We start from the raw sequence: 16422 nt of genomic DNA, 5'->3' as shown, positions 1-16422 counted from the left end.
TTGCATAGATGAATGGAAAGATTAAATCAGAGTAGAACAGCTTCATCATTCTGAGGTCAGCTTCTTCAAACTCTCTGGCTTCTTGAAAAAGCTTATGGCTAGAAGCACAAACACACCTAGCCAAAGGGAGCCGAAGGTCAGGTTCCTTATCCTAGGCTTGGTTAGTTCACTTTGAGCAAAAGCTGTGTTGAAAGATGGGAGAGTTCTTTCCTCTCCCCACTCCACCCCAAAACAGGGTGGAGGAGGACAGGAAGGCAGCAGCTGTAGCAATAGTCATTCTGAATATGTAAAAGAGATCTGGCAAAGAAACCAAAGATAGTACCCAAACTGGAATGAGTGACCTTGGGGGTAAGGGTTGGTGCTGGATGTGGAACTGGCTTCCCAAGGAGAGCTCATCAGTGTTTATTTCATGGGAGTGTAAGAGAAGTCATCTGCAGATCATGTGTTCTCTTGGTAGGTAATTATAGAGCCCATGCTGAAATTTCTTCATTGATTGAGTTGCTGAGTATGGTGTTATAGAAGAGATTTCATGAAGAAATTGACCCCTCATGCAGATATATGGAGCTTTAAGTCCAGTCACACGATACAGTATTTGATCCTGCTGCCTGAAGTTTTGTTTTTGAATTAAGCATCAATGAGACATTAAGAAAATTACGGTTGTCATATTACAGAAGTATCACAAAATTATGCTAACTTTGGAGAAAGCCCTCTCCCAAACTTCAGTCCGCTCTTGACACAGTTAGAGATTTAGTTCACATAGATGTACTAAGATTAAGTGCAAACTGACAGGGTAGTCTCATATCTATTTTGTTAGTAGTAGCAGAAATTAGTAATATTTTGAATTGAGCTGACTACTCTGGAGAGTAGGCAAGTTCTTGGGAGGAGGTTTTGTTTATAGTCTTTGAGTCACTATTTTTTTTTTCTTTTTACAAAGATGGCCACATGATACTGTCCAGAGAAATGATCTGATTAGCTGCTTGTCACTTTAGATTTTGTAACCTGGAAATAATACCCATTCAGTTCTCAGCCTCTTACCATACGCGTGCACACACACCTTGACAGGTTTTTCCATACTAATCTTACTTGATACTACCCCGGCTTTCTTTTGTATTTCCTCAGCAATATTTTACACCATTGTTTCCCTTTTTTTATATGTTGATCTGAAAGTTACTAAATGCTTTTTATTCATAATTGTCTTACCAACCTTTTTGTAAGGTGGTTTTATTTCTTGCACTAAGTTTTGATAACTGTATGTTACTGACCGATCATAGTCACAGACTACACATTTTAAATAGTCAAGAATGAGTGAAAGAGAAGAGTAAGGGTATGAGCGTTCATTTTCTCTTTCATTTGCTCTTTTACCTCCTTATGTTTGCTGTCACTTACCCATACTTGGCTTTTACCTATTCTTCTTGCTGTTTTACTTCATTTGAAATCAAAAAGAAATCACTTCCTCCCTCCCTTCCTTCCTCCCTGCCCCCATCCCCCCTTTGGACACATGGAAGGTTGTACTAAGGAACCATTACTACCACTTCAGGGTTTGTTTTTTACTCTGATCATGAAAACAAGTTCACAGAAGATTGACACAAAATTTCAGTAGGGATTGTACTCGCGAAGGAACTTAGGGGTAACTCACCACCATTGAGTTTGACACTTCCTCAAATTGTTGGAAGGCAAATAGGGGAAAAAGGGTTTCAGACCCATAAAACATCTCCAGAGGTGTGTCACTGCCTTCTGGAATATTTTTACGACAAGTTAATAAGCTAACTGTACGTGAATCCAGATACGGAGGTGGATAGATGGATGTACATGTTATTTGGTTTTTTACTTTGGGCAGGTTTCCTAACCACTCCAAGACTGTTGTCTTCAGCCATAGGTATTACAGTACCTACCTAACTTGCAGGGATGTCGTGATAGTAAATTTAATAACATACATCAAGATGATCAGCACGCTGCCTAGTATGAAACCCGTATTTCCTTATGAAATGTAGATTTACATCAGGATTAATATTATAAGGGTTGGAAGTTGTTAAATTTGTTTATCCTAATACTAAATTTAGAAATTCTGTGCTTTCATCTAATGGTCTTTCCTCTGCCTACCTGCTTACTACTCTCCAACAAAAAAACTGAACTTGAGGAGACTTTTTTTCCAATTTAAATGAGATATATGTATTTGGGGGGAACAGTCCTTTACCAAGTTAATTGTATTATTGTCACTATTTCATTGTTTACTATTTGACTGAAATAGAATTTGTAAGCTTGTATGTGAAAACGCCAGTGAAGACCACTGATTTCTAAACTTCAAATTCGATGTTAAAATTTTGTTAGTGTTAAAAATATATATATATTCTTCATATTTCTAAAATATACATGTAGTCCAATATGAACTAAAACTTATGGTTAACATTTGAATTTGAAATCGGTTAAATTAGAATGAAGTTTGATTCTTGTATTTATATGAAAGGAAAATTGAGGAAGAAATATTTTGATCTACATCTGGTTTTTAAGTAAAAGTTTATGCTACCTGGAACTTAGTTTAATTCCTTTCACACCAAAATGGCTTTCATTTTGTTTCCCTCTTATTTTAATAAATTGTTAAGTAAAATATTTACTGTTAAATTTACATGCAACATATATGTAATAAGAAACTCTGTGAACAATCTGATTTTTTCCACTAGAGGGCCCTCTTAGAGAAGCTTTTTCTTCTTTAGTGTCAAGGTATTTCTGTACACCTTTCATAACAATTGAACTTTATCAAAAAGAATTTCAGAGAAAAGATAATACTAATTTCTTTCAGGATATGTACCTACAGAGTAATCTATTTTAAGATGTTGGTGGGGGATGTTTTGTAAGCTTGTCGTTTTCTCCCCCTTATGTTTTACACAGATGAAATGTTTCTATGGCCTTTTAACTTTTAAAAGCTAGACTCTATGAAGAAATGTAAAGCCCTTTTCACTAGCCTGAATTTACAGTGTTACCTTATATAATTGGACTCTCTTTCTGCACCCCACCCCCACAAAAAAAAAAAAACTCAGTAAGAATTATGGGGTGGGGGAAGAACAGATGCTATGTGACAAATGTCACAAACATGTATGTATAGAAAGAACATTTTTCTCTGATAAAGATTTTATTAGACGTATGCCACCAAACAGAAGGAAACTATTGAGTAAGCTTTTGTCCTAAGCCTAGAGCCCCTGATATCCAGCTTGGGAATATTTCTTTCCCATGTTCTTATACTTTGTTTTAGCAAGATCCAGAGGAATAGGAAGCAGCAAGAGAAGACTTTCGGAGTGTTTAGTTTCTGTCTAGCTGTCCCATGTTTTGCATTTGCGTGAGTGTAATAGGCTCTAGAGAGCAGAGTAAGGGTGACTGGGAGTCTTTACTTTTCTTTTATTGCTCTTGAGGCATAGGGGCCAAGGAATCCATTCAAGGAAACCTTATATTGATACTAACTGATCAGTATAAAGGCTTGCTTGCATTTTCAGATCAGTCAGGTGCATATACTTTACTTTTTGTAACATTTGTCTTAGTCTCTTTGCTATCAAACTTGTATGCATAAAAATTACTTGGGAACTTTATTAATAATACAAATGTCTGGGCCTTGGCCCCAGAGGTCTTAATTGAATAGATCTGGCTTGTGGCTGGGGTATCAATACTGTTTTACAAATCTTCTCTCTACCTCACCCCTGCCCCAGTACTTTTTGTTCAGACCAAAGTTTGATGGAAAGAGAAAGCTAAGACCTGTTTCCTTTCCTAGGAACATACTCACCTGCTATTTCCATCACCTTGAGGAAGTTTCTTAATATCTCTGAGCCACATATAAAAAGAGAGAGAGAGAGAATACATTTCAGATGGTGATGAGGATTAGATTATTTACCATATAGAATGGGGGTGATAACAATGGTTGGCCCACAGAACACATCCCATGATGCCCTTGCTGTTATACATGAAACTTTTACCACCTGGCCCTTGTCACTCTCATCTTTTACATCCTTACCTCTCCTCCAGCCTCACTGAATTTCTTATTCCCTAAATAAGCAGAACCTTGAGGCCTCCGTGCCGGTACATTTGTGATCACCTATCCTGGGAATGCCTCCTGCCGCTCCCTCTTCAGTAATTTTTTGTTTCTCCTTTAAGATCATTCACTTATCACTTCTGTGGCCACTCTGATCTTCCTCCATCCCTTGCCCCAACTACACACATGCTCTCTTTGCTTAATTCCTCTTTTTTTTTAATGTGCAAAATGGGGATGATAACAGTACTGTACGGTGCTATGAGAAATAAGGGAATAATGTGTGTGAAGCACCTAGCACATAAGCTTTCAGTAAATAGTAGCTGTTTCTTGTGTGATAATGACTTTGTGTATCTTTCTTCTTATTCACCTTTCTGTGCTCAATGCATAACAAAATACTGACATTCAGTAGGTTCTCAATAATTATTTGGTGAAGGATCAAACGGGTCCGTGAATAAATGAAAGTACATGAAAGGCACTTGGAAAACTATCAAACATTATTCAAAGTTTCTGCTTATATATGAATGCTGAGCTTTCTGATATGAAGCCTATGTACTGTGTATGTCAAATTTTATTAGAATATGGTTATATATAACTAAGTTAAACTTTCAGAAAAAGGCAATTAAGTTTAAATTTTAGAGGTCTTATGGATTCAAGAAATGCTATATTATTAATGTCCTGATATATTTTGAAGTTCAAGTTCAAATTTAACCTTTACAATAAAATCAGTCATGATTTGCAATATGTTTTCAGATGATTTGCTTATTACAATCAAAATTCAGTAATATACTTGCTATAATGTGGTGGTTTAATAAAATAGCCCTGTGATTTAACAGTAACATACAAATTTTCAAAATATTTCTTTTTTTTGTAATAGCAACATTTCATTGAGTTGGATGAAAGTAAACAGAGATTATTGCAGAAATGCAGGGAACTTATGAAGAGAGCCAGGCAAGTATGTAACCTGGGTGCAGAGCAGACCGTTCCTCAAGAATATCAGACAGTAAGTATAAAAAGTATATGATGCTACAAGCTAATATATTTAACACAGTATTTTTAAGCTTAGTGTGTGTTAGGCATTGTACAGGGCCATGAAAAACACGATGTGCCATAAAAATAGGAGATTCCCCGCTGTGCCCGCCACCATTTTTAAACTGAATATGTATGTAAAGTAATTTTGCTCAACAAATTTTCTTCACTATACTCAAGCTTAGTAACTGAAGTTTTTAAACATGGGTATTATTTTGCAAAATTATTAGTACCATAACATTCGTTCTTCCAGTAAAAAGCTTTCTTCCCAAGCACCCTTTTAAGAGGTAGGGTCGGAAGATGGGTTACAGTTTTTCATGGAATCGTACCAGTAATTGATATAAGAAACAGTAAATAGAGGTGATATTTAGAAAAACAAAGGCAAAATGAAAATGTTTTCCTGGAAATTAGGGTGTTTATATAGGGTTCAGTGGGAGCTGAATCCTTATGGATAACATCTGTTGGTAAAGAAAGGTAAAAAAGAGCCTTTGTTTCCATTATGCATATTTTCTATTAAAACATATCATTCAGTTAGTAAATGAGAAGATGCTGCCCTTTCCTCCAAGTTCTATCATTGATTAGGTAGCCCTGTGACCTGAAGCTTTATCTGACAGAGAGAATACCTTGCCTACATACCTACTCTCTCAGAATAATGTCAAAATAAAATTAGAAAATAAAATTTTAAATATCTGGTATTTGTGTGGCTTTTTTTGATTTTTAATTTCAAATGTTAACTATTTCAATAGATAATGAAATGTCTGCTAAAGATATAAATAGTATTGGGGGAAAAAACTTATTTGGATTATAATTTTCATATCCTCAAAGATTGTGCTTTATGATATCAGACCCAGAAACTACAGAGAATGGATCTGTGTGGATACACAGTGGGAATTTAGTAGATATTTGTAAGACAAATTGAGGGGCTACTGTTTCTAAAAATAAAACTTCTCCAGAATACATTGTGTTAGAAAATAAGTAAATATTAGAACAATGTCTGTACTAATTTTTTCTTTCAGAAAGTAGCATGATTCTATCCTGGATACATGGTACTGCTTTTGAAAGGAACAAAATTAGAACATAGTTCATGTGTTCATTAAAAATGTATTGATTACCTTCTATATGTCATGTATTGAACAAAACACACTTTCTTCTCTCTTGAAATTTATATTCTAGTCTGGAGGGTGGGGAAGACAAATTAAAAAACAAATAGATTATGTCGGGGATAGCAAGAGGTACTAAGAAGAAGAATAGAACAAGGTAAGAGGCTAGAGTGTCAGGGAAGGCTCCTTTGAGAAGATACTATTTTAGATGAATGAAGAGAAGAAACCAACAAGTGAAGGTTTAAGGGGAAAAGCATTCCAGGCAGAGAAAACAGCTCATACAAAGCTCCCGAGGCAGAAGTATATTTGGCCTGTTTCAGAATAGAAACTCATTGGGGCTAAAATATATAATCCAAGCAGAAAGGAGGAGAGAAGTCAGATCCTGGACAGCCTTGTAGACCATAGAAGGAATTTGGGCTTTATTTTGAGATGGAATCCATTGGAGAATTTTAAACTGAAGAGTGATAGAGGTAGGACAACTTCAGTTTGTAAAAGAGCACTCCAACTGCTATGTGGAAAAAAAAGTAGGGATACAAGAATGGAAGCAGGAAGACCATTTGAAAGATTATTGCTTTGCGGGGCTTCCCTGATGGTGCAGTGGTTAAGAATCCACCTGCCAATGCAGGGGACATGGGTTCGATCCCTGGGCCGGGAAAATCCCACATGCCACGGGGCAACTGAGCCTGTGCGCCGCAACTACTGAGGCTGCACTTTAGAGCCTGCAAGCCACAACTATTGAGCCCACATGCCACAGCTACTGAAGCGCTCCCGCCTAGAGCCCATGCTCTGCAATGAAATGGCACTGCAATGAAAAGCCCGCGCACCACAATGAAGAGTAGCGCCCACTCACCGCAACTAGAGAAAGCCCGTGCACAGCAGCAAAGACCCAATGCAGCCAATAAATAAATACACAATTTTAAAAAAAAGATTATTGCTTTGGACCAGGCAAAAGATTATCACGGCATGAGTTAGCATTGAAGTACTAGAGACAGAGCAGTTTACAGACTTGAGGTATCTTTTAATGACAGAACCAGCAGGACTTGCTAATAGATTTGAGTTGAAGAGTAAGAGAACCCCTAAATTTTGCCATTTACTGACATGAGAAAGATTGAAGACAAATCTGTTTGCTAAATTGGTGGGGAAGGTGGGGAAGTTGAAGATTTCTGTTTCATCATCTTAAATTTGTCTGTTAGAGAGTCTAATGAAGATACTAAGTTTCTGGCACATGAGTTCACAGCTCAGTGGACAGTCAGATTCAGCACAATATATTTAACAAATATCTGAAGGTGTGTATAAGTTGAACTGCTTTCCAAAAGGTTAGGGGTATAAAAGACAGATTAAGATATTAGATTAATGCAGTGTGTTAGGATATTTTTCAGGGTTTCAAGATTCATTTTGTACCTTGTAGGACATAAACTTTTGGCAGGTTGTGCCGACAAAACAATGTACTACTTGCCTCCTCCATGGGAAAGTATCTGTTCTAATTTGTCTCTATGGCATGGTCTCAGAAGATAGTACTATGGTGAAATTCTACTATCAAAATAATTGGATTCTTAGGATACTTTTGTAGTTCTTCACAAGTGCAGTATAAAGTTCTAACTTCTTGCTCTCTTTCAATGCCCCACATATTCTGGACCCATTCTACCAATTCAGCAAGTACCCACCATTCCAAATGGACACAACTCCTCACCCCCCATGGTATGCAGTGCTCATTCTTTTTTCCAAGCTCCTGTCTCCCCTCTGCCTTACTTTTCCCTAGCCATTTGCTTTAAGGCCCAGAGATGAATTCTAGGCCTCTGAATTTTCTTACTCTCTTGTAGCTCCTGTAGCATGAACTGATACTTCCTTTCTCTGAATTCCATAACCTGTATGATTTGTACTGCTTATTTTAATACTCAACATCAATACATTGCCTTAAGGTGTTAGCCCGTGTTATTAAGTACATACATTTTGTTTTAAAGTATACGCTTTTTGAAAGCAAAAAGCCTTGTTTATAATTTCTTTGATTCCTTATTGTGTGCTAGCATGCTGTTCAACACATAGTAGAAACTCAGCAGAATATTTTTCCTTTAACTATTTGAATTAAATTGTTTTCACTATACTATTTATAATAATGAACAGTTTTTTTCTTCTTTAGGCTTTCCAAGATCTTCCAAACACCTTGGATGAAATTGATGCTTTATTAACTGAAGAAAGATCAAGAGCTTCTTGCTTCACAGGACTGAATCCTACAGTATGCTTCTTTCCCTAATGCCTACCGCAGCCACACCACCACCACACCCTCCCCCAAACACAAAGGCACACACAGAGCGTGCACACACACACACACACACACGCGCACACACACAGTTCCCTCCAGTACTTGCCTCCCACTCTGTACTGGAGCTTTTGGTAATAATAAGCTAGACAGCAGGAACAATGTGCTTTTAAATGCCAGATTCTGAATCTATTAGAATTTTAAATAGATTCTTCCTAAGGAACACAGTGTTCTGTGCCTTTTCTTTATAAAAAGAATACTTGGGCTAACCTGAAATACTGCAATGTCTATTTTTTCAAGGATAAAAAATGGCATTTTCAGTATGTTATAAGAACATAAATTAACTTCATACAAACAGTGCAACAAAAGTAGCATTTTCAGTTAATGTTTTAATTGATGCAGAATTTTCTGTAATTTTACCCTTTGGTAGATTAATCTTAAAGGTTTTTTTTTTTTCTGGCAGGTTGTCCAGGAGTATACAAAAAGAGAAGAAGAGATAGAGCAATTAACTGAGGAACTAAAGATAAAGAAAGTTGAACTGGATAAATATAGGGAAAACATTTCACAGGTAAATTATTCAGCCATTTTCTTTTTCTCATGTGCTTATCATTAATCATATAGGAATGTACAATAATGCAAAATGAAATGATATGCTTATATATATATATATGCATATATATGCATATATATATGCAATATATGTTCTCATGACCAGATTGGTATCAGATTTGTTTTATATAGAGTTTTGTAGCAATGTAATAATACTTCTTTTAAATTGTGTTTTTATTATTGCCTTTACTTGCAGGTAAAAGAAAGGTGGCTTAATCCTTTAAAAGAGCTGGTAGAAAAAATTAATGAAAAATTTAGCAATTTTTTTAGTTCCATGCAGTGTGCTGGTGAAATTGATCTCCATACAGAAAATGAGGTAAACTTGCATTTGAAATGTTTCCTGGCAAGTAATTTTAATTATATACTGCAAGTACATGTAAATTGTTTATTTACTCTGAAGTTATATCTATGAAAATTTTGCTTACAAAAAAATTGTCCAAAGGAAGGAAAAGACCATATGTGGGATTCCATCTGGCTCACTTTTTCTTTCTTTTTTTTTTTTTTGGTGACATTTGAGATTAGTGACTAAAACCTTACAAACTCTTTGCATATCCAGTTTAAGTAATGGTTATTCAGCTGTGATGAGCAGATGCATTGCTTTTTGAATCTACTACTCCTCAAGTTTGAGGAGGCATAAACAATTGGTGAACATAACTGAAATATAGTATCAGTGGTTTCCTTTTGATCAAGAATTTGGAATTCACAAGAATAAAAATATTTAGAAATTTGGTACTAATTTCTTGAGCCATACATTCATGGTTTGCAGTTGTGGGTAAAATAAGATTTCCATTAAGAAATGTGTAAAGGGGGTATTTCCTGATGGCCCAGTGTTTAAGACTTTGCCTTCCAATGCAGGGGGTGTGGGTTCGAGCCCTAGTCAGGAAGTCTGAGATCCTACATGCCTCATGGCCAAAAAACCAAAACATAAAACAGAAGCAATGTTGTAACAAATTCAGTAAAGACTTTAAAAATGGTTCACATCAAAAAAAAAAGATCTTAAAAAAATGTGTAAAGAGGTAAACTCGGATATGCTTCAAAATAATTAGGAGAGAGGAGTGGGTAGAATTATAGCTGAAACAAGATTGGTCATGTATTGAGCATAGTTGAGGCTAGTTGATACATTAAGCTTATTTTAGGGTTCTAATTTTATAAATGTTGAGATTTTTCCCTTATAATATAAAGTAAGGTAGTGCCTTTATTTCCCCTTAGGAACTTTGCCCTATAACTCCTTTGTCTGTTTAGTGTGAGACATAAGGATAGCCAACATGATTTTACTTTGAGTTTTAGTAAGGTATTAGACCTGCCATGAGAATTGTCGTTTACACAGCCTGGGTTTGTTAGAAGGAAAGGATGTATTATACTAACACATATAATTTATAATATACTTTCTATGTGCCAGACATGGTGCCAAGCACTTCTAGGTTTATCTTGTTTAATCCTCAGAACTATTCTATAAAGCAGGTACTTTTTATCAACCCTATTTTATAAATAAACTGAAACAGTGAAATATTAGAACCCCTTACTGTGTAAGCTCTAGAGGTCTCCAAGGATCTATTTAGATAAAACTAATATGAAGTTTTAAGTTCTTTACTCTTGTAATTGATATATTCAGTCTATTTTCAAAAAACAGTATGAAATTGCAAAACTCTCACCTTTCATCAACTTTTTAAATGTTTTATAGGAAGACTATGATAAATACGGAATTCGAATTAGAGTCAAATTTCGCAGTAGTACTCAACTGCATGAATTAACTCCTCACCATCAGAGTGGAGGTGAAAGAAGTGTTTCTACCATGTTATACTTGATGGCACTTCAGGAGCTTAATAGATGTCCATTCAGAGTAGTTGATGAAATCAATCAGGTATAGCTTATTCTTTTGGGGCTTTCACTGTGTATATTGTAATAGATTTAAATCTAATCATTATTATTGTCATTGTTTAGGGAATGGACCCAATCAATGAACGGAGAGTGTTTGAAATGGTTGTAAATACTGCTTGTAAAGAAAACACATCTCAATACTTCTTTATTACACCAAAGGTAGGTAATAAGTAACCTAAAAATACTCAGAAGTCCCTCATGGCTAAAACATGTAGCAGATTTTGGCCCAATATGTAAATATGAGCAGAAACACTCCTAAAATAGAACTAAAAAGGTTATAGTAATATTTATATTACTAAAGGGGACAAGTTCCAGTGACATACTTAATCAGAAACCTTATTCTCAGAGGAAGAAACGTAGGAGGCATAGTATTATGTTCTAGAACTGAGATTTCCTCCCTGCTTTTGGCACTTTCTCTTCCTCTAGAGAAGTTCCTCTTTTAGCACTAGAAAACCACAGGAGAATACAAACCCTGGAATGCTCATTTTCCCACAAACACCTGTTTGATGGTATGCTCTGCTCTTTTCCATTTACCACGGCCACTGTCCTAGCCCAGAGGAAATCCTAAGTACCCCAAGATCTTCTATTCACATATTAACTTTAAAAAAAAAAAGAATTATCTTTATAGAGAATTTTCCATAAGCTAGAACCATTGCAATGGGAAATTTTCTTTTGTTACATCTTGTGCTGTGGGTCAGTATAAAACTGATATACAGTAATCAAAGATGTATTTATTAATGTAATCAGTTTTTTCCTCTAAAGTGTTCATGAAAAATTTCATCAGAGATCCTATCTTAAATTCAATTTTTTATTGAATAGTATAATTTTCCTTTTTCCAGCAGATACTCTGTGGAGTAGCTAGATCTGTTATTACCCTGTTGTTTACCAAACATGTTGGCCTATAAACCAAACCTCCCTGTTTATACACTTGTCAGGCTACCAGTCTGTCACAGTGCCTGACCATAGAAGTTGCTTGGATAAAAGAGTTGAAAGTATCCTAGGAAAATTCTGGAGGGCACACTTCCAGGGTCAACCTAAGAAGTTGTATGATCCCATTTGGCCTATGAATGTAGAGGGCTCCCAAGGCATGTTGATGATTCCTTAGGCCAGGCTTCAGATGTGCTAATTCCAATAAGGATCACAGTCTGGCAGGGTGTATGTTGAGTTGAGAATTTCGTTAAGAGTTTCATTAACATTACAAACAATATATTTGACTTTACACATGTAAGGTTGGAAAGCTGTGCTTCTTAATGTATAGCATTATATGACAGTTTGTTTTAACACTTACAGCTCCTGCAAAATCTTCCTTATAATGATAAGATGACGGTATTGTTTGTCTACAATGGTCCTCATATGCTAGAACCAAACAGATGGAATTTAAAGGCTTTCCAAAGGCGGCGGCGCCGTATTACATTCACTCAGCCTTGTCAATAAAAGTAAGGGGCAAGAACTTTGGGACTTTTCTGTTAAATCCTGTATATAAGTGTGGCTCAACTGAATAAAACTTAGGAGATTGATCAAGACTAAAAGATCAGTTATTTTTGGAAACCTGCTGTTAGATACAAATGGGTTGATGAAAAGAGACCATAATAACTTCTTTCTGTGGAACATCATCTGGTAGTAAAAATTAAGTCTTCTTGAGTCGTTAGCACTCTGACCATAAGTCATTGGGTCCCCATTTTTAAAAGTATCTGCTACTCAAATCAAAGGTATAGTGGAAGGGGTTGTCAATTATAAGAAGTTTAGTTGACATGGTTAACCCTGAGCTTTTACTTGCAGAGTAATTTAACTAATTTTAGAGTCTAAAGGTGACTCTACAGCTTAAGTCATAGTTCCTCCCAGTGTTATATTTAATTTTTAAAATTTGATATGGAAATGTCTAGTCTAATGTATAGTAATAATTTATGACAAGTCTATTCATTTCTTCCTATTAAAAAGATTACCTTATCTCCACTAGGAAATGGAATTTTATGAGCCTTTAAAAAAAAGTTTTATGAAACTTAATACTATAATTGCATTGGTGTCTCAAAGGAGGGAAACGTACTGGGGTTCAAAAATGGTAGCAGAACTTTGAAATGCCACAAGGTGGCCACTAGATGATGCAAAATGCAACCAAAAGATTGATGGAGAATAAAATCAAGTGACAAGGGTTTTTAAAGAATAACCCTGTAAAATGTGGGTGGGGTTCTTTGGGTTTTGGATTTTTTTTTTTAATTTAAAGTCAATTATATTTTACATCTTAAATTTCTAAGGCATTTTCATAATTATTTTTAGTAAGATTTTTCTTAAGGTTTCATATAGTGGTTTCTACGATTTATATTTGAAATTTCTCAGTGTTATGTAAAGAGTGAGAGAAAGCATTGATTTGTTTAAAACTATAATGTTTTTAGAACCTAAGCTTTTATAGGTCCTTCTAACTTAGTATTGATCCTATTCCATTATCTTAGAAAATATAAACTGTTCTTTCAGCATGAAAGAATTAGATGGGAAAATCATTTGTTTATCTCTGAGTTATGCTAATTAACAGTGCCAAAACAAATTCTGTTCTTTTAAATCTTGTAAAATAGTGGACTAGATCAAGGACAAATCTTTGACCAGTGGATTAGATCTGTTCCAGTGATAATAGGATTATTTTTTGACATGGTAGCTTGACTGAATTGAAGAATTGCACTCAATTTGGGTTTTGTATGTTCTTAAATAGCCACTGAAATTTATATTCTTGTTAGGTCAAAAAATAATGAACTATAACTTTATGTCCTCTTACTTGGACATCTCTTTAAAAAGCTATATTTTTCCTCATAAAAATTTTAAAAGAGCCTTCCCCTCTTAAACTAAGTCTAATGCATGTACTATGAAAATATTTTAAAATAACAGTTTTACGAGTGTGAACAATTCATGTAAACCTTGAAAATCTTGGTAACATATTAGTAAATGGATGTTGTTACAAAATGTTTCCATTGTTTAAGATTTCATTTTCCACCAAAGTATCTTCACTAATGTGTGCTTGGTGTAGTTTGTTTATTCTCTAAGTTAGTGCCAGTCATCTTATTTCTGCAAAATGATTATCAATGTGAAAAAGAAGTTTGAAGATTAGGTGTGTTTGAAAATAAATGGTGAATTCATTTCTGTTTACATATGGTAAGTAATTATTCCATACCTTGTTTGTAAGCATTTGTATCTCTCTAGTGGACAGATTTTTACATTGGTTTTACATTGAATGTTGAGCTGTAAAGAATAAGTTACATATTGTTTTAACATACTAATAAAAGAATAATAAATCTAGCACATTAGTCTCAACCACTTGAAACTTCACATATTTTCTGCAAAAGTTGATTTTAATTACGTACAAACTGTAAAAACTTCAAATAACAGTCTGATTTGGTGAATAAAATATTTAAAATCCTAAGGTGACAAGCAGATATTTTTAATGACAAAATCTTCATTGATTTGCCTAAGGAGAGAAAAGTAAAAGGAAAGATATCTTGCTGCTTTCTGGTTGTCTTTTGGACATGTGCTATTTTCTTTGGAGTATGAATCTTTAGTGTGTAAAAAAAAAATTGTAATTTGGGGGAATTCCCTGGTGGTCCAGTGATTAGGACTCGACACTGTCACTGCCGAGGGCCCGGGTTCAATCCCTGGACAGGGAACTGTAAGATCCCACAAGCTGTGCAGCGCATCCGAAAAAAAAAAATGTAATTTTTGTCCTGCTATTGTGTGTCTCTGTGTGTGTGTATGTGTGTGTGTGTGTGTGTAATTTGGGGAAAAAAATCTTTGTGGGAAATGCTGCTTCAGTGGTAATAAATGCATATTTTCATATTCTTTTGGTGTATGTCATTTTAAGTGAAAACGTTTTATATACTTTGAACCTTCTTAAGAGTCATTTTGGTTTTCAGATTTGCTGAAAAGTCTATTGAATGCCTGCCATTTACAGAACAGTGTTTGGCAGTCCATGTACAAAAGGATAGAAAATTTAGTCCCTTGTCTGCCTGCAAGGAAATTACAATCTAAATGAAGCAATAAATACCAGAAAAAAGGTTTAAACTGTCTAAAGAAACCAGTTACAAGGCAAGTGTAAATATTTTTAGATTGAAACCTTAGATGGGCTGCAAGAGAGCCTTGAATATGTCATCTTTACCTGTGAGGCTATGTACCTAAACTTCAGCCACTCTGTTACTCAAGAGAGGGAGAGTGAACATTGGGGACAAGCAGGAGTCTGCCACAGACGCAGAGAGATAACTGATTACCCTATGGCCTGTTGATAATATTTTCAGAGAAAAGGCTTGGTAGGTTTTCCATCACACTCATAAAAATCCAATTGTCACAGCCTTTAAGATTTCTACATACCTCCCCACTCTACCCTCATCTAAAATAGCATCCCTAAGCCACTCTGCTGTCCTCTTACCCTGGTTTTTCTTCATGGTAATTATCACTGCTTATCATTATGTATTTTGTTCCTTGTCTGTCTTCTCTACTAGAATGAGTTCTCTGAAAACACTCTGTTGTGTTGATTGCTACCTCCCCAGGGCATAGAAAAATGCTTATCAGTACACAGTAAGCACTCAATAATTATACCATGAATGAATGCCCTTTCTCCCAGTACTCAGAGATTTGAGCATATTTATTCCATCATTCATGTATTCCTTATTACATATCCTTATTTACATGTACCATGGGCAAAGCACTATGCTGTATATTTTGAAGAATAAGAAATGTAGCCTGCATATTATTCCACTGTCAAGAAACTTAGTTTAGGGTGGAGATTCTGGTTCAAAATGGTGAACTCCATCTTGAAGATCTTGAACTCACCTTTCGCCACAGACATACTGAGTCTACAGCTACATATGGAAAATTCCTCCTTAAAAAAAAAACCCTAAAGGCTGACTGATGACTGCACATCAGGCAAGCAAGAAAATAACATCAAAATGGGTAGGAGAGGCTGAAGTACTCACCATAAACCCCACCCATGGTGGGCCCCAAATTGGGAGAGAACTCAAAACCTGGAGCTTCTAGATGAGGAGTGAAGGGTGTGAATCCCACATCACCACCCTTACTTTTAAGACCTGCACCTGGAAGACAAGCCCCTGTCTAATTTTGATAATCAATGGGGTTTGTGTCCCAAGATCCAAACTGTAGTAATCTGATAAATGGCTCTTAAAAGGCTAGTGTGCTCAGACTCATCAACCCCAGGGCCCAGCTCAGAAGCAACAGATCACACCCAGACATAAACTGAAGGAGGCTCACCTGCTTAAATTGAAGCATCAGCCTGCCTAAGGGCAGGCGTCTACTTTGACATACACATCTAAGAGCTGGCTACAACACTGGAGACAGAGGCGAGCAAGTGCTATTTTCACACTCTCCCATTGCCATGCTCCAAAACACAGGTGTCTCATGGATGAGAGCTTTCACATGCAACTGATGCCCTTATTTTGCTGGCTGCTGCCTGGAAGACACCTCTTTATCACCTACCTCTGGAGGCCAGGGGAGCTTGTGTTCCTGGTCCCATGGGACTATAACAATCAGTGTTACCAGAAAAACCT

The 16422-nt window shown here is 35.8% G+C and overlaps 1 protein-coding gene and 1 non-coding gene across 6 annotated transcripts in view; both read left to right on the top strand.

The window, feature by feature from the left end:
- SMC5 (structural maintenance of chromosomes 5) overlaps positions 1–14656 on the top strand; it is a 96639-nt gene extending 81983 nt beyond the window's left edge. For 3 of the 5 annotated variants that reach the window (XM_057720279.1, XM_057720276.1, XM_057720280.1), the window contains 8 exons: positions 4890–5015; positions 7795–7839; positions 8279–8374; positions 8862–8966; positions 9204–9323; positions 10689–10868; positions 10949–11044; positions 12176–14656. In XM_057720279.1, the coding sequence (XP_057576262.1) occupies positions 4890–5015; positions 7795–7839; positions 8279–8374; positions 8862–8966; positions 9204–9323; positions 10689–10868; positions 10949–11044; positions 12176–12319 (912 nt within the window). In that variant the 3' untranslated portion in view covers positions 12320–14656. The remainder of the gene's footprint in view (positions 1–4889; positions 5016–7794; positions 7840–8278; positions 8375–8861; positions 8967–9203; positions 9324–10688; positions 10869–10948; positions 11045–12175) is intronic. The other 2 variants (XM_057720277.1, XM_057720278.1) reach the window with 2 other exon arrangements.
- Positions 14460–14532, top strand: TRNAD-GUC (transfer RNA aspartic acid (anticodon GUC)). The gene has a single exon. It is a non-coding gene; the product is annotated as a tRNA-Asp (tRNA).
- Positions 14657–16422: the final 1766 nt, after the last annotated feature.

The sequence above is a fragment of the Hippopotamus amphibius genome, chromosome 2 (assembly GCF_030028045.1).
Source record: "Hippopotamus amphibius kiboko isolate mHipAmp2 chromosome 2, mHipAmp2.hap2, whole genome shotgun sequence".
In the NCBI taxonomy this organism is placed as follows: Eukaryota; Metazoa; Chordata; class Mammalia; order Artiodactyla; family Hippopotamidae; genus Hippopotamus; species Hippopotamus amphibius.
The sequence above is the reverse complement of the archived record's forward strand: the minus strand, read 5'-3'. Positions and strand labels throughout refer to the sequence as shown.